General features: G+C 44.3%; 3 protein-coding genes across 4 annotated transcripts; 2 read left to right on the top strand and 1 right to left on the bottom strand.

Moving 5' to 3' along the window:
* The first annotated feature begins 145 nt into the window (after positions 1-145).
* On the top strand, positions 146-2656 carry LOC128300177 (60S ribosomal protein L22). Its single transcript, XM_053036153.1, has 4 exons — positions 146-235; positions 701-1425; positions 1691-1818; positions 2098-2656. Exons 1-4 carry the CDS (start codon positions 205-207, stop codon positions 2357-2359), a joined length of 1146 nt encoding a protein of 381 aa, XP_052892113.1. The 5' UTR covers positions 146-204; the 3' UTR covers positions 2360-2656.
* A 418-nt stretch (positions 2657-3074) lies between these two features.
* On the top strand, positions 3075-23163 carry LOC128304965 (serine/arginine repetitive matrix protein 2). 2 transcript variants are annotated; one of them, XM_053042220.1, is made up of 9 exons: positions 3075-3764; positions 3837-3938; positions 13674-14132; positions 14233-14295; positions 16949-17102; positions 18132-18187; positions 18258-20732; positions 20797-21027; positions 22269-23163. In XM_053042220.1, exons 1-9 carry the CDS (start codon positions 3523-3525, stop codon positions 22381-22383), a joined length of 3897 nt encoding a protein of 1298 aa, XP_052898180.1. In that variant the 5' UTR covers positions 3075-3522; the 3' UTR covers positions 22384-23163. The 2 variants fall into 2 exon arrangements, with proteins under 2 accessions (XP_052898180.1, XP_052898179.1); XM_053042219.1 differs by lacking the exon at positions 22269-23163 and adding an exon at positions 21234-21976.
* On the bottom strand, positions 4432-6915 carry LOC128304966 (uncharacterized). The gene is made up of 2 exons (XM_053042222.1): positions 6798-6915; positions 4432-6365 (listed from the first exon to the last, which is right to left on the bottom strand). Exons 1-2 carry the CDS (start codon positions 6913-6915, stop codon positions 5218-5220), a joined length of 1266 nt encoding a protein of 421 aa, XP_052898182.1. The 3' UTR covers positions 4432-5217.
* Position 23164: the final 1 nt, after the last annotated feature.

Genomic DNA, 23164 nt, shown 5'->3' with positions numbered 1-23164 from the left:
TTATAATCACGACTTTCAAACAATGTCGACTTCGTCCAGCTCGGACAGTTCCACAGTAATACGCTAGGGGCGCTACCATGTTGTTGACACGGCTTGCTTGAAATTATTCATGCACGTGTTTATTTTCTGCCACGTGTCATCGTGCCGGAAGCCGAGGATAGAAGCGAGCAATCTCCGTTTTGACATCTCTTTTCCATCTCAAGTATGGGTCCGAAGAAACCGTCTGAGAAGCCCGGTAAGCTAAAATTCGTGAATTTTACGGTGAAAATGCCCTTTGAGCACGATGGTTGGAGTTTAAGATTGTTTACGAACCGTGGCAGCATGCAGCACAGTGGTGGTTTGGACTGGAATGTGATTTTTTAGTGAAATGTAGCATGTTAAAGTTCCATTGTGTACGCCACGAGGGCTGTGATCCGTCAGATGCTTGGTACGGTTATTTGCGGTGCGACGAAACGGGGACGCATGAATATGATGCGATGTCTTCCGCGAGTGTCCACACGACTTGAAACGTGTTTATGTATGATGAACGCCAACGAAGAGGGAATCTCACTGAACCAAATGGAATGTTTGAGACAATTTACTTCGCAACTGACAACATGCCCAAGGACATCGATCCATCATCGCTGCTGCGTTGCTCCGTATTCTAACATCCGTAACGTATTCTAATATGGTGTTTTTTGTGTTTTCCTTCTATTTCCAGCCGGCCAACCGGCCGAGAAGAAAGAGAAGAAGCCGGCAGCCGCCGCCGCACCGGCTTCCGGATCGGGTGAGAAGAAGCCCGCTGCGGAGAAAAAGCCTGCGCCGGAAAAGAAACCTGCTGCTGCAGCTGAAAAGAAACCTCCAGCGGAGAAGAAGCCCGCCGCCGAGAAGAAACCGGCCGGCGATAAGAAACCCGCTGAGGAGAAGAAGGCCGAGAAACGTGCCGCTCCTGCAGGTGATAGCAAGGCCGCACCGAAGAAGAAGGCTCCGGCCGCTGCCGCTGCCGCTGGAACCAGCAAGCCGGCCGGTGATGCCAAGAAAACCGCCCCGGCCGCTGGCGCTGCTGCCGCCCCCAAGAAGGGAGCGAAGGCTGCACCAGCAGCCGCTGCTGCTGCTGCCGCCACTGCTAGCAAGAAGAAGCCGGCCGAAAAGAAGGGTGCCGCTGCTGCTACTGCGACCAAGGGTGCTGCCAAGCCCGCTAAGGGCGCAAAGGCTGCCGCTGGCGCTGGAGCTAAGGCCGGCAAAGCTACTGCTGCCGCTGCCGGAGGAAAGGCGAAGAGTGGCGAAAAGAAGAAACCCGAGAGGAAGATCAACAGCAAGGGTAGGAAGACTACCAAGAGTCCTCGGCCGAAGCTGACGAAAGAGCAGATTAAGGCAAAGATCCAGAAGGGTATCCAGAAGGCTCGTACCACTGCTATGCTGCGCGCCAAGCGTGCGAAGACGAAGGTGAGAACACGTTGAGATCGTTGATCGTTGACCACTGCATATCGCAAAAAATTGAAAACAACGGTTGGATAGTGAGTGTTCTAATGATGAAATGTTGAAGAGGGAATCTCATTGATGCTAGCAAGTGAAATCAATCTATTACTTCCAACTGAAGTGACGAATTATCCACCCGAAAGTGATCTTCTGCTGTTGCGTGAAATGCATATCATACGCCGCGTTATATTGAATGAGGATTAACAATGTTTCTCTATTTTCCTCTATACAGTTGATCAAGGGCCCGTATGGCACCGTGTTGCGTAAGATTCGCACATCGGTGCACTTCAAGCGGCCGAAGACCCTTCGACTTCCCCGCCGTCCGAAGTACCCGAGGAAGTCGGTCGCCAAGCGCAGTCGGTAAGTAATAGACACTAGCAATGGAGTGAAATCCGTCCGATAGTAGCCATTTCAGGCATTCTATTTCATTATAACACACAGTCTTCGTCCGATATCGGGATATATTGTGAAGCTTTTGAATGCTAGAGTAAATCCTCTTTTTATTTGCAACTGCTTTCTACCACACCCTTACTAGGAAGCTTACTTAATGAAAGAGACAGTTGTTTGTGCATCGTTGTAGAACAAAATCAAACAATTTGCGAATGTGTGCTAATACTATATTCATTCCTTTCCAACCAGCATGGATGCGTACAACATAATCAAGTACCCGCTGACGACTGAAGCAGCAATGAAGAAGATCGAGGATAACAACACGCTTGTCTTCCTGATTCACCTGCGCGCCAACAAGAACCATGTCAAGGCAGCCGTAAGGAAGCTGTACGACGTTAAGGTGCTGAAGATCAACACGCTGGTGCGACCGGACGGCAAGAAGAAGGCGTACGTAAGATTAACACGCGACTACGACGCATTGGACATTGCCAACAAGATCGGCATCATCTAAAGCTCTAGTTCTGTATGTTTTTCGTACGCGCCGTCGTCCTGGTGTTCGTACGGCGGGGGTGTTCAGAGGAAGGAAAAGGAAGGTATGTGCACTGGTTCTTGTTTGAACAGTGTTGACGTATCCTTTTGCATTCCTACTCTTCTCAGATATGTTTCTCTGGCGCAATTTTTTCCACTCGACGCAGGGAAACTTTCTGTAAAGCTTGTGCTGGAATTGTTTCAAGCAAACATTAGAAGTACACTTTGTAACAACTGGAGAATGATGAAGAAATATAACATCTATTCAGGAGAGGAGAAAATGTAATTTTTTGTTTAATGTTTCTGTTTTTCCTACGATGACAATGAATTATTGAAAATCCTGTTTGAAACGAATATACGGAAACGTGAACGGCACTGCCCAAAACCGGTGAACTAGTATAGAGAGATACGTGAATAATTGCAGCCCGAGACCATGTCGCAATGCTTGATAATACATTAATATTCATTGTTCAGTATTCTTGATGCAATTTGCGAATTCTTTGTGCTATAGACGAATGATAATTATCATCTCGAACGTTAAAAACACGAAAACCACGCACGAATATTACGCTGTACAACGTTCAATTCAATTATGCACGTCCTGTCGAGGCACACTGTCACATTTGACACCTATCAAAACACGCGCTGCTGTCAAAAGCGATAGCAGAAAAAGTGCATAAAAAATAAATGATGGCCGAACATTCTGGGACGCAGAAGTGCACGCTCCGTAAAATTGCTGCTCAGCTGCTGTAATGGTGGTTTGTTGCGTGGTTAGTACAGGATATGCGTTGAACTCACGCTCAACGTGAGTTGTGTTTATATCGTGATTTCGTAATCGACTACGCACCATCAATTTTCGCAAATCCGTGTACAGTGCTCGGTCGCCGGCATTCACGGGCCCCAAGCAAATTCTTGCGAGTTCTTGGAAGGCGCGTAGTATCGATTTTTCTGTGTTTTTTTCTATGGAACGATAGTGTGTTCTTTCGGTATCGGCGTGTGAATATCGTTACATCGAATAAACCCGATCGTATCGGTCGGAACGGAACGATTTGTATCAGGCTAGCGTAGTGCGTGTGTTCCAACTTGCCGCTATCGCTTGTTTTTTTTTTGCAAGCGATCGATTGAGGAGGGACCTTTGAGCAAAAAATGTACAACGGAATCGGTCTCACTACACCCCGTGGATCCGGTACCAATGGTCACGTTCAGCGTAACGTCGCATTTGTCCGGCCAGGGAAAAAGGATAACATTAACTACCGCACGGAAGACGATTTAGCAAAGCTAGACGCACAATCGAACCGTCAGCCGAATCAAGGCATCCTAGACCATGAGCGGAAGCGAAAGATTGAAGTAAAATGTGCCGAACTGGAAGAAGTGCTCGAAAGCCAAGGGTAAGTTGATTCGTTTGTGACATATAGCGTGATTTTATCGATTTTGACCAAATTGTGTTACGACCATTTTAGGCTAGGGCAGGATGAAGTTCGTGCCAAGGTGGAGCTGTACCGCTCGAAACTGATGGACCACGGAACAATCGAGTTGCCGAAGGATGAATTTGGGAGATTGCTGTAAGTACATCGAACAAAACTTTCTTTCCTCCATGTGGGTACCACATGTCACTTAGCTATCCAAAATGTAACCCATGTTTGTGAAGCCTTCCAAAGGCTCTCTACCTTCATTTGGTCGGTAAATTTCTACCCATGTGCGGTTTGGTGGTTGGGTCTCACACCTGCGCACAGGTTCACCCTCACTGATTGATGATTAATCCTGCCCGCAATCGTCCTGCAAGGGCTTCGGGGGTCCCTAGTGCGTTCATTACACACAGTGCAATTTGGGTGTACACGCGGTCAAGCATAACGGAAAATACGGAAGCAAGAAATGTCCAAGTTAAAATTTTTTATAGGGGTTGAGCTTTTCATGTTCAGTCTCGCGGTATACAACATCAATGGCTCCTGTGTTTGTGTTTCCCTTGAGGGCAAAAAATACAGTCAAACTTTCGATGAATCATATTTATTGACGTTTATGCAGCGGATTTGTAACGTCCTTCGTGTAAGCACGCACGTAATCACGAATACGATCGATGTTTACTGTATCCTTACCTACAGCAAATTGGCTTACTAATTAATGTTATTCTAAGACACTATTTAAAAAATGGCTTATTTTGATTGTGTTTTAGTCACTATGAGTTGGGGTTCCTTAATATTATTGTTCGAATCCTTTAGAACGTTAAACGCCGAGAAGTTCCATGCGTTCCACACCACACCGCTGTTACCATTGGTAGGCATGGCAACAGTTGATCGTGTATTCGATATATATTCTATTTTATCATGCACTCTTCTTATCACTCGATTGAAGATTCAGTTTGTTGTGATTTGGTTGTCGAAAGGCCAAAAAAGGGAAGTTTAAATCCTTACTCATAAATAAAAGTGCCACAAGCAGCGTATAAACGTATAAAAAAAGAGAAAAGGTTCTATATTCTTTTCCTTAAAAACCGCGCATCTTTTGTTCACAATCGTTCAATAAATTACTTTAATTTTGTAAAGTTTTATAGCTAGCACTGATGAAGCCGTAAACATGAGAAATTACTTTCCATTTAAAAAGACTCATTAAACTTCATGATTCGCACGTTTGAGCAACAAAATTTACGCAACACACCCGTATGTGACATCGTTAAAAGTTACGCATGATGTTTGCGACGAAATTTATCAACGCATGTAGAATTTTCCGTACGAAAAAGCGCAATCTAGAAAAGCCTAACGTCGATCCTCAGGTGGCGTTTAACGGGTGAATAAGCAATCTGGTAATTCTATAATCCCAGGACTCCTCCTAATATCTCAATTTGGCACGTCATTCCTGTTGCATATCACTATTCCCACACTTCCATTCCTCGCGCGTGGAGTAATCAACCGCCCCACCACCATCATTAGCCGCCGGGTGATCTTCACCCTCCACGTACATCGTTGCCAGTGGTTGCAGAAAATCGTTGCTAATGTTGCCATCCTCACTGCCAGTCGCATCGTCCCCATTCGCCGTGGTAGCCGCACTCCGTACTCCTTGCATAGCCTCATTCAGGATCGCCAGCTCCGCGAACGTTTTGTGTTCCGTCCATTCGTCTGCGACGAAGGGTTTCACGCGCGGGAGCCGTTCCTTGTGCCGCAACCGTTGGTTCGTGTACCGGTCAAACAGCTTCCCGGACGTGTTGCGCTTGACCGTGTTTCTCGGCGCGTAGTAAATTTCCTTCAGCTCCGCCGGGAACAGCTGCGTTATCACATCCGCATAATGGCTCATCATTCGATGCTTGAACAGTATGTTAAAGTGCAGAAACTGGTCAACGATCAGATGCGTTATGATCGTTTGGCCCCGTCGTTCCAGCGGTTCGTTCGGTTTGTAGCTGTTCAGTATCCAATGGCCGGACTGGGACGATTGCAACAGCCGCAACATGCTGTCGCGATCGATGCGCACCGGTATATCACCAATTGCACCGGACGTTCGTTCCTTTAGCGTTGGTGGTTCAATCTTGCGCTTCACCAACGGTTGTATGAGCGAAAGTGAAGCGGCCGTATAGGTGGGCGGCAAGATAAGCGGCGAGTCCCGGTCCGTTGTTCGCCGCTTCGATCCATTCCCGTTGCTTGTAGCACCGTCGTGATCGGTTTTGACGCTCACGACATCATCGTCCGAGGGTGCCAGAGCCGAATGCGACACTGTGTGATCGGCTTCGAATGGATATTTGCGTTTGTACGTGTTGGACGGTGTTGCGCCATTAAGTGCCGGGTGTAGCTGTACGCGCGGTACAGTCCCTCCGGCCGCGGTACCATTTCCGTTCGGCAGCGCAATGTGGGCGGCAATATTGCTAAGGAAGCTTTGCTGATCCTGACGCCACTGTCGGAGCCGATGTTTGAAGAGAATCTTCTGACCGAGCAGTCGTGGATCGCTGAACAGTTCGTTGATTTCCGTGTCCTCGATCAGTACCAAACTGACCTCGTCAATACCGCAATCTGCAATCGAAACAGGCGAAAGGGGGGCAAAGAATGGGTTACGATTGGGTTACTTTTAATTAAAGGGATAATAAAATTGCAATGCACGCGAAACACAACAGTGGCGAGGTGTCTGATCGTATGCGGAACGATTGGGGAAAAAGAACGCATGCGTTCCGGTGGGAAAAAGAAAGAGCACTGAAAGGGCACTGTGAGCAGTGAAAGGGATGCACACACATACACGATCAGAAGAACCATGCGGTGTGCCCGCTAATAATCCGCTCTCGCCCTGCAGCCATAGGCTGATTCATCATAGCAGCACACTATGTGCCACTATCATAACATTGTGCTGGTACAGGATTAACATTACTTTGGGACAGTCAACGATTATTGACTAAAGGCAAACGATACAGGCGTAACAAAATCTTTGTCCACCGTGACGACGATACTTACAAACCATTCTTTTGTATGCCGCTGCATTAAGGCCCCAATCATTCACAACTAGCTGCTCCAAAAGGTTCCGATCGTACTCGCCGAGCATTTCCTTCGATTCATCGCTTTGTTCCGACATTGTGTCGGAATTTGATGGTTTGCTTTGCAATTTTCACTTCACGCAAAGAAAAGTGTAAGTTTTATCGTTTTGTGTGTTTCTAAGGTTTGTTTTTTCTTCTAAACACAACACTCCTTGGCCACTTGCTGCAAGTCTTCTTACTACACACTTCCCGTCTTAACATCAAATGCTGCTTTTTGTAACTCTCGCACTACGCGCACGCATATTTCATAGATTCACTTCTATTTTATGTGGTGTTTGAAGCTATCTTTCACTTAACATCAATTATCTTGCCGAGTTGTTCTCGGTCGCGGCCACAAACAACGCGTATATGCAGTTCGGTAGTTGTGTGTTGTTCTCTCGGTCGATGGGCACGGCTCGCAAGGTATGAGATGATGATGCTCAAACCACACAACGCCCCACACAACTGTTGACGGACCGAGTAGAACTTCAAAACTGACAAATGGTACAGATGCGGGTTTAACTACTATATTGCTGTGCCGATGCCCCGCAACTGTCGGCTACCTCCGGAATGACAAACAACCCTCTACACCACCACGGCACCACACAACAACCCAGCGACGACGAGCGCGCGCGAACGATTGAATTGAGTTCTTTTCAAGTACGTAGAATAGAAAGATTACTTTAACGTTACCAGCCGGAGAGGACGCACTGGCAAGACAACACAGAACGGATTGGGTCTTAACACTCCGCTTGCTTTGCCCTGCGAGGCTAGCTCGCCGTGCCGATGCGCCATCCCTTTCTAATACCCTCCGAAATGGCGTTTTTGCTCGGCGTTGTCGATTGTCGTTTAGGTATGGTTGAGGTTTTTCAACATAATATGTACCTCACACAGTTTTCCACTACCCTCCGGGGCCTGGCTATACCGGTTCGTGTTGAACGAAACCCCTTCAAACCCCCCTCGCTTGTAGCCCCGGTGCCGGGATAGTAAAAAGGGAGGAAGAAAAAGGTACAGCGAAGAGGAAAAGGAAACGTCGAACTGAACCTCCTTTATTCTTCCCGTATGGTAAAAGGCGAAGAAAACGAGTCTACCAGCCGAGATTGTTGGACGGTTTAAGTTGGTGATGCTCAAAAATAACTCCGAGGTACAAACGGAGAGAATGTGGTTTTTTACCCTCCACACACGCGGTCACAGGCGTGCGCGCGGCGAGGGGTTTTGCGGGGTGGGGTGCGGTAGGCCGATATGTTGGAAACGATATGCGACGCCGAAGAACCTGAACCCCTTTTACGGAAACATACACGTACGCGCGCGCGTCTCTCTGTATTATGGTGTGTGCGTGTCCGTTTCGTTTGTAGCTTCTTGAGAATTGATGGATGATGGCGCAGAATAGGATAATGTGGAACTGGATCCGGGGGTATGGTAGAATTATACAGCAGCAGCAGCAGCAACCGAGCAGCATGATCAGCAGCAGGACGAAACTATACAGAGCGAGAAGAATGCATTGCAGGAGGCCTTGTTGTTCGAAACCGGCTAACATGCGTGTGTATGAGAGAGCGCGAAACGATGGGAAAACAAATAAGCATAACAAGAGTAAGGGGTGGATAGAGAGATAGAAACAAAGCGAGAGAAATCCGATTGGGAAGATGGTATGACATGATGTTGGTAAATCGAAACGTACAAACCAACGGAATCAACCATCCAATATGTTGATTCTTGTTTTTTTGTACTGTTGTTGTTCAACTGTCTGGTCGCTGGTTGCCGAGAATGACTGTAGCGCCCCGTTTCCGTGCAATGGGAGTGAGCGAACCGGACAATCAATGCACACGCATGGAAGGAACGAGTGCGGAACGTACGATTTACTCCTATATGAGATAAACAGATGCAGCAACGCGGAGCATAAGCATTAGGAGAGCTGACGACACCAGCGCGCACACAGTCGAAAGGAACAGGCTGGGAAGATAGTGAAACATGATCGCAACATTTGACGATGCCCGGCGTATAACAGTAGCAGTAAACCGTCGCACACACATGGAGAGAGAATAATTATGCTTACTGTAAAAATATTGTGGAATGCTCTAACTAACAAATGCCGCAGAGCTCGGGGATGATTATGGACACATGGACACATCGTTGGATTTTTCACCAAAACTAATGTTTCATTCGTTTTTAGCATCAACCAACCAGTGCTATAGTGCTATAGAAAGGCAGGCGATTACAGGATGGCAATGGCACGAACGCGCGCACATGAAGCACATCGTGCAGAGGAGCATGGAGAAGAATATGGATTGGAATAGTAAATAACTGAAGCACAGCACCATCCAACGAGAACCAAAACCAGCGCAAGCAATTATGCGAGACAAACCGGGCAAAACGAGAGAATACCCCTTTTCCATGATCTTGACACCAGCTCACCACCACCATAATCCCCTTTGGAAGGAAGAGAGAAAGAGGGAGGGGAGGGTAAGGGCGCGAGCAACGAAGGGTTGGTGCTGCGAATGTTAAATTGATTGTACATCTTTGCCATACACGGCCACACATGCCCGTGAGTTGAGTTTGTTTGAGTTTTTACACGTCCCGAGCAGGCAGTTGTCTATAAAGAGCGATTGGGGCTGGGAGTTTGATTCCGTGGACAAACAACCACATCGCGCGCCGTTTGTGAAGATATGTCTCTCATGTCTGTGGAAATATGATTGTAATGACGACGGCGACGACGACGACAACCACACGAAACGCTCTCGGGGTAAAACGGTTGACAATACAACGATGAAACTCATTCTGCTTCGTAAGCAAGGAATGGAGATGCATCCCCTGCGAAACTATGGCTTGAGGTGGGGGAAGGTACGCGCGAAGGAAGCGGAAACATGAAGCACTTTAGTTTCACTTCTGAGTGTGGAATAAAGAAACACTCCAACTATGATCACGATGGATGGATGGATGGTAAAACGGTTGAGTTTAGAGCGTTTTGGAGTTTACCAGCCACACACCACCATTGAAGCAGGAAACTCTCCAAACGGAATGTGGGAGTCATCGTGCGCCAAACGCCGGGTTCTGTGCAAGTACCACAATTTCTACCCTGCTGATGTCGGCAAAGATTGAAAAAACAAAATAAAGCATAAACCTCAGCCACCACACGGCGCACATGGTTGTTTTGAAATCGTAATTGACAAAATATGATTCTATTTATGTACATCGACTGTGTCGGGAGGGGGTGTGTGTGTGTGTGATATGTACTCACTCCGGCATATTGAACCTCCATCAGTGTATCTTTCTTCTTCGGTGTCTGCCTGTGTGTGGTTGCTGGCAACTGCAGCACATGGAGCATTTTTGAAATTCATCCAAAAGTAGATTCAAATGAGTGCTCTTTTTCCGAACGACAAGAAAACACTGGCCTGAATTAATCGTTGCTCGTTGACATCGAATGCATGAAGATACGTAAGGGGATGTAGATCTGAGTACGTGTGGTGTACAATGGACCACGAGAGACCTTTTCCAATAAACTTTAAATTTGGATTTAATTAGGCCTTTCCACAAGGGTGGGTAGATATATGCATGTCTCTCAAGTGGGGTAGTAATTTAATGAGTGAATGTTTTCTTTATGTTCAAAGCGAATAGCTGGTCCGTTCATGTATGTTTAATATATTTTTGTTTTACTTGTGGTAAGGTATTTTAAATTTTTACTATTGTACTTAAAATTAACGAAAACAAAAAATATTCCTAAACTCATCAATGACTCTTTATGGTACTGCATTTCATCGGTACCACAGCATCACTGGAAACAATCATGTGTTTGACGGTTCTTCATTCCCGTTGTATCATGCGCAATAGCGACCCAGCAAACGAGGGACACTCGCTCGCACATATCCTTTGCCACAGGCTCGTTAGCCAGTTGAAAAACCGCCAGCATCCGCCATCATATTACCCATTTTTGCTAGTGAAGAATAGTTTGCGGATAGCCGCTTGGGCTTCGAAAGCTTTTAAAAACGGACTGTGTGTGTGCAATGAAGGACAGTATCAAAATGGCCACTGGCAACAGAAGACGAAGCTTAAATTGAGGAGCTTGAAGTTACAATTTTGCTTTCGTGTCGCTCTTTCGTGTAAAATTATTTCGTGTTTGTTTCCCGACAAGGATGCGTTCGCTGCAGTTAATTGTAAGGTGCTAACGTTACTAATGGAAGTACCGCTGTGTAAAATGGGTGACGCCGAAGACGGCAAGTGTTTGTTAAAGCAGTGTTTCTGCAGCATCCTTTAAAGATACGCGACGCCTCCAAAACCCAACCCAGTCGGATCGATAATCGGGCAAACAAAAGCCCTTTCCTCCTCATCATGGCGTATCAGCAGGACACGACGGCACATTTTGGACACAGCGGGAGTTTATTGTGCGAACAAAATGTTCCATCATGTCGTTCCATGTATATCGGTGGAAGAAAATTAGATCATAACAGGCAGCTGTTGGATGGTTCGATGGACACCTGCATTTAATCATCTAGTTACCGTTGATGCTACAGTGTGCCGATAGTAGCACCATGTGAACCACAGCGAAATCAACGCAAAACAAATCACTGAAAAGTCTTCCAAAACAAATCGCACCAACGTTAGTTGGGATTTGTCTCTAGTGCTAAGTAGTGTTAAGAGGCCGATAGATAAAGCAGGAGCATGGAGTTCCAGCTTCCTGTGCGACGTTCAATTTACATAGCGCATCAACTGTCTTCCAAGAAAGTTGTTAGAGATAGAAAAGCTTTGTTGAAACTAGCAACACCGTGATAAAAGCAATATATTATCGATCAATCAGCGTCTTCCATAAACGCATTAAGTTTTATAATATAACAAAAACTCAACAACATAAAGTCGACGCAAGTCTACGCAGTCCTTGACCGAACCTGTCCCCCAATCATGAAGAAAAAGCTATCGCCGGCAACAAAATTTCGACGTCGTTTGGCGGCAATGAAAAAGAAAACCACCAACAATGGCGGTGGCCATTCGTTTCTCAATCGGAAGCTGCCAAAGGAACAGTTTTTCGAGCATGACGTTCGCTACAACGTAGAAGATATGCCACCGAAGGGCAGCTTTCAGGTGGAGATGGATCCACCGGACTCGTCGACTAATCCCGAAAATGAAACACTACTATCCAACGTTCCAAATCGCCCAACGGACAGTCCTTTTGTGGTGCCCTCGTCTGCGGTGGCTACATTTTCACGCTCCTCATCACAATCGACCGTATCGGAACATGAACGTGCCGGTCCTTTGGGTGGTTCGGAGCGAAGAATAAAATCAGCCGTTCAAGTGAACGATATGATGATGAACCTTCCATCAAAAAGAAAGCAGCAGCGTTCAGTGTTTGGACGTAAAAAGCGAACAACAAACCCGGCAGAGCGCTGTACGGTACCGTTCAATGGGATGAACTGGAACAGTCGGAAGATGCTGCTAAAGTTACAAAAGCAACTTCGCCTGCAGGGTCTCTGTTTGTCTTCCCTTCCGACAGAGGATAAGAACAGCGCACAGCGGAAGATGGCAAGCATGCTCCATAATGATGCTGGCAGCAGCGGTTCTATCGCCGGCATTATCAATGATGGTGGCAGTGCTGCCGCCGGATGGCATTGCCATTGCGCATGCGCAACAAAGCTTCCGGCGAGGGAAGTAACCGGACAAAATAACGAATCGCACGGCCGGACAAGAAGCGGCTACCTGGTGGAGGATGTTTGCATTTCCCGGCCGACCGGTATGCGAATTTCCCGACCACGGTACAAACCGAACCATGCTCAGTCGACGGCAGGACATCGTACACAGCGCTATAACCAACACCTGCATGGTGGTATCGCTAGGGAGCACTCCAACGCAGCCGATGTGTTGACGTTACCCTGCGGTGCTAAGACGAGGTCTTTTCAACACCTTCAGGAGGATTCTTCCTCGCGTTCTTCGTCCTGTGGACCGTCGGAAGTGGTTTCGTGTCAAGTTCGGAAGCTGTACCGTCGGTCGCACGAGGAATCATCCGCCGTATCAGCGGAGCTAAACCCTAGGGCCTTTAACTGTCCGAGTCGGCATCAATATCGGGAGCCCCTATCGCATCATTGCGATAGCATCCAGCCACACCTGCTACCCCATCACATGCCTCATAATCATCACCATCATCAAAAGTTCTGCATTCGTACCTCCGCTGGTGTTGCAGCTCCCACCGCTACCAGAACCACTGCCGCCCGCATTCCGATTTGCATGCAAGCAATGCATAGCGTTGTGAGGTAATAATTGTAACTGGAGTGTGATAGCGGTGTTAAGAATTGATTGCGTCTTTAAATGTGCTACAAAACAACACATATTTTTCTGATATGTATTGGGCAGTATTGGTGAGGAAATTCATCCTGAAAAGCATTTCTTGTAATAACGATCGATGTGATGAAGCTTATAAAACTTACATCACCAATCGGGGTAATACCTTGGAATTAGTGCAAATATATGTCATCGATTAGAATCACTATGTTTAAAGGGCAATAAAAACAGCTTTGTGCATCTTTTTCCATCCAACAGTGCAAGGAGCACTGTTGTTGCTGCGCAAGTTGCTGTCCGTTGAACGTCTAGCGAAAATAGGACCAAGATGATAGATAATACCAATCAACCATGTGATGGTGGGCCTTTCTTAATAGGACTATTTCGAAAGAAATTAACCATAAACACGCAAACACGGTTTTCGCTCTATGTGGAAACTGGCTGCCATTCTTTAAGCTTTCTTTTTGGTGCATTATGAACGTTTTGCTTCGCGTCGTAACCATGTGGTCGCTAATATGTTTCCCTTTAATTTTTTTCGCCCCGTTTACCCTTTATACAGTGTACGAGAAACACATCACATCGCACAGGCCCAGCAGGAGAAAAACGCCAAACTGCGCGAAGCGTTCGGTATATCGCAGTATTTCGTCGAAGGTACGAGCTTCGACCAGGACCGCAAGGCAAAGGAGGATCTGGCCAAATCCGAAGCGCTGCAAAAGGAACTAACCGAAAAGGCGGAAAAGGCGAAAGAGATGGAACGGGCAAACCGGAAACGGTACGCACTCGTGCGTACACCATCGCCGGAAAAGGATGCGGATCGCAATGGTGGCAAACAGCGGCGCGGTGGTTCGAACGAACGCGAGGAAGGCGAACATGAGGACAACGATGAGGAAAACGGTGATGATGGTGGTGCAAGTGACGGCGGTGGTAAGGTGAATGCGAAATCGGCCACCGGTGGTGGCGGTGCCCTACGTCGCGACAAAGAGGAGAAGAAGAAGAAAAAGAAGAAGGCACGAGATGTGTAAGTATTACGATTCAGCTGTGGTGTACTGTTAGTGTACCCACATAATGATAATGTACTGCAAACAATTGCTAATGTTCATTCTGTTCCCATATTTTAGATCTTCCAGTCCCGAGCGCAAAAAGGATAAAAAGAAGAAATCGAAGAAAAACAAAAAAGAAAGGTAATTATAATAAGTTAATAATGCAATCGTACAAAACAATTGCAGCCACAGTTGGGGAAAGCGTGGGGGGAGTGAACTAAGGATGGGACGGGGATTGTTGAAATAGTTTGATAGTTTGCGATTTTATGGCAGATCGAGAAGTTTGTTTATTTCTCGCAAAAATATGTTTATCAAAAAGGGATATCAATTTGATATCTATCTACCATCTTCAGTTGCCTAGTATACAAAAAAAACATGTTCATTCATCTTTCAACTTCTTGTGAGGTTGTGGAAATGCTTCTTTTGGTGTAATGGGACTTGTTTACGGAGTTAGAATTATATTTTGCCTTAGTTTGAAGCTTTAATCCTATAAGCTAGTGCCACAGCAGCAAATTGTACGTGTGCTCTGTGTGTGTATGTGTGTATGTCGTAAAGGTAAAGTAAGAATGGTGGGAAAATAGTCACCGGTCGGTGCATCGTTATTAGGTGCATGTAGAGCGTTGTGCAACTAATATGCACTAGCGTAATGCATCTAATCTGTAAATTGTAATTCACAATATACTAATTCTCATCATCTCTATCTTACATCTTCTCTCATTTTTATTTTTGCTCTCGTATACTCTCTGTCTTACCGATTGCGCGCCACAAAACTAATTAATATATATTACAACTACCCATAACACCACAAAATGAACGTGCATCCCATCGTTGCAAAAACGTAATACCAACAATCGTGTACAAACTCAATCGAATATTTGCGAAACCCTCTCTGTATACACACAAATTAAAACAAAATCCCAAAATCTAAACTTTTCAAAACCATATTATCAATACTATCACGCGCTCTAGTTGGTAAGTATTTGTGCTGTGCCTGCCTAATAATATAAGTTTTTCGTAATGTTCTTTATCGTTTTTTTTTTACTTTATTTCATCTTATGCTCTCTATCTTTATTAGTATGGAGCTGCACCATTTCTGCGAGTAGCAGATGTATTTTGGTTTTGTCGATTGACCTATATGTTTAATTTTAGAGATAACCAAAATCTCGTTCTTATCAACTCACTCTCAGCATTATACTTTTGCTTCGTGTTGTTAAAAGCTACCACTGCATATGATTAGAAATGATTATTAATTGTTGAACATTTGCTGAAATTTAGTGAAACAAAAAATACAATAAATTATATATCTTCTCTGCAGCCGCCTTTCAGTTGGCTGAACCTTTGACGGTTTCTAAACAATTCACGTTACAATCATTCAGTTGAGGTGCTCCTAAATTGAAATAACGCCAAAGCTCAGTAGCTTTATTGCTTGTCTATTGTTCTGTATGTCCAGCCTGTTATCAGTTTCCTTGCATTGTTAGTGTTTCTTCCCTTAATTATAAGCCATATTTGTTTTAGGTTAGGGGTTTTCTTCTTAACCATTTTAGTCTAGTACTGTTTTACGAGCGAATGAGTTTTAGTTAAAGCAACGGAAATAGGATTTTATTCCAATTCCGATGCGTCCTCAAATTGTAAAACGAAGAAAAAAAAGGAAATTTTTCTTATTTTATTCTTTTCTCTCTCCTTTTTTCCACCAAAAGACAGACCAATAATATGATGAAAATATATTTAACATGATGGAAAGGTAAAAATTAATTATTCCCTTAAACAGCTGCGATTTCCGTTTAACTACATTTAACAACAATTGTCTCTTTCTAATGAACATTATTACTTCCCTCCAGTTGTGGTTAAAACAACAAGTTGTGTTTAACTTCCTGCAGTTCAATAGTTATCTGGTACAATATAATTAAACAAATCTGCATAAGTGATTAGAAACACCAAGTAAATGATAATTTCAGAATTTTATTTTGTAGAAATGTTAAAATTTAACGATCAAGCTAATTGCTACTAGAAAATTAACTACCAAACCTTTGCTAGGTTATGGAAAATAGTGATCACGAACCAGCAAAAACAGTGCTATTTACACGTTTCTGTACTATAATCGGTTATCGATTATTGTCTGGCTACACTGGAAGGTCTTTGTCTATAATGATATGTGTGAAACAATTCAAAATTTAGTAAAATAAATAAAGTTAAATATTATAGAATATCCTTCTCCATGCGTTGAGCTTGTGACGCACCACAGTAGTATGAATTACTAAAATAGCTTTACAATTATTTTGTGCATATTTTTTCATTGTTTTGAAAACTAGCCTTTTTTGCGAATTAAGTTCAAAAAAACGCCATGAAAGAGACCGTTTCTAAACAAGTTTAAAAAGGTTCCATTAAAGTAATGCATATACTGTTAAGAAGTAGTTGTACTGAAATTTTATTATTTTAGGAAACAATTGGAAACAGTTGAGAGTCCCAATCGATTGTCAATGATTGCCGACACTATTTTTTCACCCAAATGTGTTGATCCTATCATATTCAAACAGATCGGAAGCTTTCAGCACGACATGCGATGTAAATGTTGTGCAGAACCAGCGGATTTTGCTCATGCTATTATATCTACCTCATTACTCATGAAGGGATTGGTTTGCGATCTCATTTACCTTACACTATTTCGATTCAATTTCTAACATAATGTTTCGCTTATTTTTCCTTTTACTTTTTGGTTTTGATCGATTGGACTGGATGTGTGATAATGCTGCCGATGCCATGATTGGATGCTATGAACGTACACGTAACAAATTAGAACGAAGAAGAAACACTCCAAGAAATCTCATCGTGATGAAGACAGCGATACGTCCGACTCGGAATCCGATTCTGATTCCAAAAGTGATGCTTCCTCGGATTCGGAACGCGAGAGCAGTAGCAAGCGGAAGAAAAAGTCATCGAAGAAGGACAAGGTAAGACCATTTTATAGACCAGTACCATTTGCTGCTACTATTGGTTGTTTGTATATTTGGTACCATGTAATACTAACCATTATGCGCTTTTTGAACACCTATCAACACCTGCCCAATTGTGAATATTCTGCTACCTGTATGCGATATATTCGTGGATACGAAACCAGAGAGAGGCTTAGCTTGTAATTGAATGAATGCACAGTCATTAACGTATCTCAATCACTACATAGCAAAGTATTTTCTTCCTCTGCGCTTTGTAAGCTCTGTCATCTGCTTGTAAATTATTCTTTGTTTTTCTATTGATACAAAAGTTGTTTGGGTTAATGGCTAGAGAATTACGCTTTAGTTGTTTGCTGAATGAAGCAGTCAATTTAACAACATACTACCACCAATTCAATGACTTGTATTAATTCTGTGTGTGATTATATTATTCAATTGTTATTCAACACTTTCTTTTTATCGCATAATTAAAAGCGGAACTCTTGATCGAAAAATTAAGATCTGAAGGTATTTTTGTAATAGTTTACTTATTCTAAATCGAAAACAACATAAAACTACACCAATATATATTTCTATATATAGCTTTGTATATACTTTTTATCGTTGAATTGTTTTGAGTTTGTGTGCATTTTGTTTAAAACAATTTTAATATTTATCCGATTGTTTTACGTGTGAGTGGCGGAGTGTGTTTTTTACATTATATTTAGTACAACCGAATCAAAAAGTCATTGTTTATCACGGATAATTGTTTTATCTATTAATTTATTTCATAAGTTGTTTATTTTATTTTTATGTTTTTCATAGTCACAACCAAGTTATAGTACGAATTTGTTTTATTCCTTGCAGCAACTCAGTGTCACACTTACTTAGAATACTGTTCATTCGAAACTCAACATTAGTTCATAGTAAAATTGATTGCCATTTAAATTTTGGTTTGTTCTTAGATGTTTCTGATCTTGAATGCCGTCCGTTCCTATGCATATGTTCCCAACTAATTCCGATCGACAAAACTTTTCATTCTCTTCACAGAAAAAGAAATCATCCAAAAAGAAGAAGGCAAAATCTCGTTCAACGTCACGCAACAAGTAAGTATAGAATTTTGAAAATATCTTTACATTGTTAACAACAAAAATGTTTGTTTTGTAATAATTACAGATCACCAGATGCTTCTAGCAAGAAGAAATCTATGGAAGACGAAAAACAACAAGATAAACGCAAGGAAGTCCCTTCCGAGACTAGAAACGAGGAAAGAAACAGGCGTTCGGTTGATCGCAGTGTCGGGCGTAAAGATCGATCGACCAGTCGAAATCGCAATGACAGTCAGCGAACGCGAGAATCTAGCCGGGAACGTGGTACCAATGTTCGCCGGGGAACCTATCGGTCCGACAGATATGAAGACAATCGTTTCGGTGCCAATCGTGGCGAAGGAAACTATTTTAATCGCTATCGTGATCGGGATCGTGACACTAATCGCATTGCAGAGGAACGTCCTCGTCGTAGTCGTTCGAGAAATCGACGTCGTGACCGTTCGCCGGAGCACGAGCGCAATGATAGATCCCGTTCTCGCTCTCGGTCCCGTTCGGGAAGTCAAAGAAGGCGTCCGAATCATACTGTTTCTCGAGGATATAGTGTAGAAAAGTCGAAATCCGGTAACCGCCGGGACCGTTCACCTCTGAAACAGCCGGAGCTAGACAAATCTCGAGAAAAAGATAGTGAGCGTGAAAAGGGTCGTGAACGAAATAGGGATCGCGATAATCGGGAGCAAGATACCGATCGTTCTCGCGATAGGGAACGCGAACGCCGACATGATGATCGTGAACGAGGTCGGGAAAACAATCGGGATCGTGACCGCGATAGCTACCGTGACCGAGGCCGGAATCGTTCATCGAGCCCCAAAAAGAGGGAAAATCGATCTCCACCCCGTCGGCAACAGCAAGAGGAACAATTACCACCCACCATAAAGCGTGAAAAATCATCACGTCATTCGCCTGAACGTAAATCGAAATCAAATGCGGTGGCCGACGAATCTAAGCAGCGCAAGAGATCCCCATCTCCGAAGGCAGTAACCAGCCACCAGGCTGTTACAACAGACAAGACAGACAAATCTGAATATCAGCGTAGTTCTCCGAAAGTTGCTAACGAGAAGCAATCTACATCATCATCGGACGAATCAGAATCAGATTTAGACTATTCTCCAGCCAGACGACATCCCGAGCGGTACAGTGATATACTGCAACGCATCAAATCACGCACTGATGCCAATGGAGAAGCTCATTCCGATACGACGTCGAATAAAAACAATAAACAACAGGCGACGGCAGCATCTTCAACGCGTGAGTCACGTAAAATGGAACAAACGGCCAGTCCCGCACGCGAGAGATCCGACAAGAATGTAGCGGAAGAAGGTAAACACAAGGGACGTCATACTTCGATGAGCCCCCCAGTCGAAAAAGAACGCTCTCGTTCACCCTCGAAGCGTCGCCGATCAATATCGTCTTCCCCAAAGAAAAAAGATTCATCCCGATATGGATCACCATCCAATACAAAGAAGCGTGACAAACCTGTTTCAGCTCCAGCCGAAGCACATCCTTCTGCAAAATCATCAGAAAAACTGTCAACCTCAACATCGCCATCGTTAAAGAAAGCAATGTCACGTTCGCCTGAGGTGAAGAAACGTCGTTCACGGAACCAGTCTCCAACTGCTCGTACTACGAAAACCATCCAAAATGAGCGGGAGCTGACAGAAAGTAAGCGCCCCGAAACACGCAGTCCCGAAAAAAGCGATTCAAGAAAATCTAAAACAAAGAAATCTTCCTCGTCATCTGGTGCAGCGTCGTCTTCGGTACCGTCAACAACCGTCTCCACGGCCGTTATCGTTCAGCAGCCCGTGGTGAAGTTACACTCTCCCGAATCGGAACATTCGCAATCCGATAGCGATGAGCGCCAGCCGGAGCGTAACAAGATGCAGCGTGATCGCGACGACCTAGATGCATTCCTTCCTATTTATGATGAAAATAGAGAACAGGAGAAGGATCTTACCCTGCTGAAAGCGCTGAAACATGATCTTGCGGCCAAAGCGAAGCAAAGCCTAGAGAAGAAAAAATCTAGCTCCGCCGAAGGCGTTGTAAGCAGCAGTGCCATAGCGATGAAGGTTGGACTGGTGGGCAAACCGGCAGACACTTCCACCGGCATGGAGGTACGGGTCGGTGAGACACGGGAACGCGAGCTGCAGCTTTTGCAAAGCAAACAGCACCAATCCGCTCAGGCTAGCTCTAGCAGCAGAACAGAAACAACAAAACCAAACGTTTCAGATGGGAAGCAATCTGTCGTAAAGTCGAAAAATTCTGCGGTCGAAGCAGTCCAGGAGGACAGCAGCAGTACACAAATGAAGAAGGATATTCATGAGATACTTAGCACTGTCGGTGCATGTGCGGTTGCGAATGGTTCGGAAGTCGCCGCCAGTTTGGCCAAGACGACGATTTTGCACGCGGTGGATAACATACTGAAGGAAAAAATATCGGGAACTGCGAAGGAGAAGTCTACGTCTACCGCGTCCGGCAGTAAAACTCGTGCTAGTACAAGAAGTAGTCGCTCAAGATCGCGTTCCCGTTCTCGCTCACGTTCGCATAAGTATGTTGGCTGGACAATATTGAAATCATTTCAAATTTTCTCACATTTTGCTCGTTCATTGTAGGTCCCGTAGCTACAGCAGCTCAAGTAGCGGTTCCGGCAGCTCTCGTTCCCGCAGCCGGTCTTCTTCGTCGCATAGTCGCAGCTCTTCGGATCGTGGCAGCAGCCGCTCGAGAAGCCGTTCCAGCAGCCATTCGTCACAATCTTCCCCGCGATCCCGTACTGCATCCCGTTCACCATCGATACCGCGCCGTGCTGGATCTCCTTCGTTCCTCGATCGGCGCCGTATCACCAGGTAGGCTTGTGAAATCAGGAGATATTTATTATCGATTTTTCTTTGCACTCATGTGTTCCAAACCATTGACCATCGTTCAAGCACTTTTAAGTCTAGCGCGTTATGTGTTAATTTTTAAAATTTTATTTTACGTTATCATTTCTTTCGGTTCAATAATTTCTTCTTTATTTCACATCCTTCCTTCCTCCTTCTTCCACACCAAAAAGAACATCCCGTTCCCCGCCCCGTAGTTTCCGCACGCAGCACGATCTTAGGCCGCGGCGGCGTTCATCCCACTCTAGGTCTTCGTCTGCCTCGTCCGCTTCGTCCCGTCGCTCGTCTCGCTCCCGTCGTGCACGCTCAAGAGTCATTTCGCCACGGTTACTGTACGGTAACCGGGAACGGTTGCGATCACGTGATGCGAGGCGCAATACCAACAGAACCCGATCCACTTCCAGATCTAACACACGGCGTCAGGATTATCGAGCGGATCGATAGATATTACCCAAACTCTATCCACCCGCTCTTTTACGCCAATACCGTTTCATCCGTTGTAACCTTAAGCTAGCATTAGAAAACAGCTTTACCCATTGAGGTAGAACAAAAACCTACGTTTCATAACATTTGTGCACCTCAATATATTGGCCAATGCAGAATATACAGATAAACGCATCGTGTATATTAACACTTTGGCGTTCGGTGGCAGTATAATAGTAACGAGAGTAAACGCTCCGGCCAGTAGTGTCAGTGGTGCTCTATTTCGAGAACTCACAAATCATACGTAAAGCTTTGTTGCTGTGTACTATACATTTTATTGCGGTATGGTAAAAAACAGCCAGTTCCACGAGTAGTGTTCGCATTCTGTACTACCGGCGTGATGAGCACAAAATTACGCGAAACGTACGGACGGCAAAGTGTTAAAACTTTCAAAACTGAAATACATTTCTCTTATCTTAGTCCTCGATGGTAATCTTTCGTTCGTTTTGTTTCTTAAATATTAGTTTCTTCTCCAGTTTATGTTATTTTGCATGATTATGAGCTCTAACCAGTAGTGTATGTGTGGTATGCCTTATAATGCTTAATTTTCTATTGCGTTTAGTAGCGTTTTTTTGTTCCTGTTGTTTTGTGAGTATTCGATTCGACGATTTTCTTTAACAAACCGGTACTTTCTAAGAATGTAACCCAACTAACATGTTATTTATAAACTATTTTTCTAACACTTGTTGCTAACCTTGGAACCTTCGTGTTGCACGGGTCAAAAGTGCACGCAAACGTCCGATACCGTATCGCAGACCGACGCCATCGTCTCCTTCGAGCGCTAGTAGCTATCACAGCCGTGGCAGTCACTCAAGAAGTCGTAGCCGTAGCAAAAGTTAAACAGTTGAAAGCACCGACTTCTTAAAATCTTCAAATGCTCTTCTGACGTCGATTAGTGGAGATATCGGATGGGGTCACCGTCGGCAATACTACACACTAACAACACCATTCAACTAGATGGTCATCCTATTTACAATTCGTCCATTTCAGGATAACGTTCAGATATAGACACGATGATTTCGGTGTCCTCAAGGAGATGCGCCTTGCAATGGTAAACAGAGGTCTGCATCCCAAGTCAGCTTGAAGTAAATGCGCGTGAATCAATCCTGTACATTCCAAACGAAGGGACGTTGCGTTGATCCTAACGCCCTTCGCTCATATCATACATGATCGTGTCATTTCAGTGAAATTATTTAGTCGCAATAGCACCGTGTAGGTGAAAATTACAAAATCTCACGGAACAGGAAAGAACTAGCAATAACACACAAAACGATACATCAATATTGGTAAAATTGCTTTTAAAGTATAATTCTTGTCTTAGTTCGTATTAGTAATGCAAAACAATGCACGGAAAATTTTGATTTGGAAACGGATGGTTCTATTTCCATGTTTGCAATATTAGTTTACCCGAACGCTAGTCACAATTTACGAATATTTATTTACTGATTGTTTGATATTTTAACAATACTCATGCTTACACCAGTAGAAGAATAACTGACTTAGCAAAACTAAAAAAAAGCGTTTAAAATTTCTTTGCTATGAACCTTTTGATTCAGAAGACGATCATGAACCTTCTAATGAATAAAATGGAACACATAAATAATCAGTACTAGGCAAACTT

Source organism: Anopheles moucheti, chromosome 3 (assembly GCF_943734755.1).
Source record: "Anopheles moucheti chromosome 3, idAnoMoucSN_F20_07, whole genome shotgun sequence".
NCBI lineage: Eukaryota > Metazoa > Arthropoda > Insecta > Diptera > Culicidae > Anopheles > Anopheles moucheti.
Note: the sequence above shows the minus strand (reverse complement) of the source record. Positions and strands in the feature narration are given on the sequence as shown.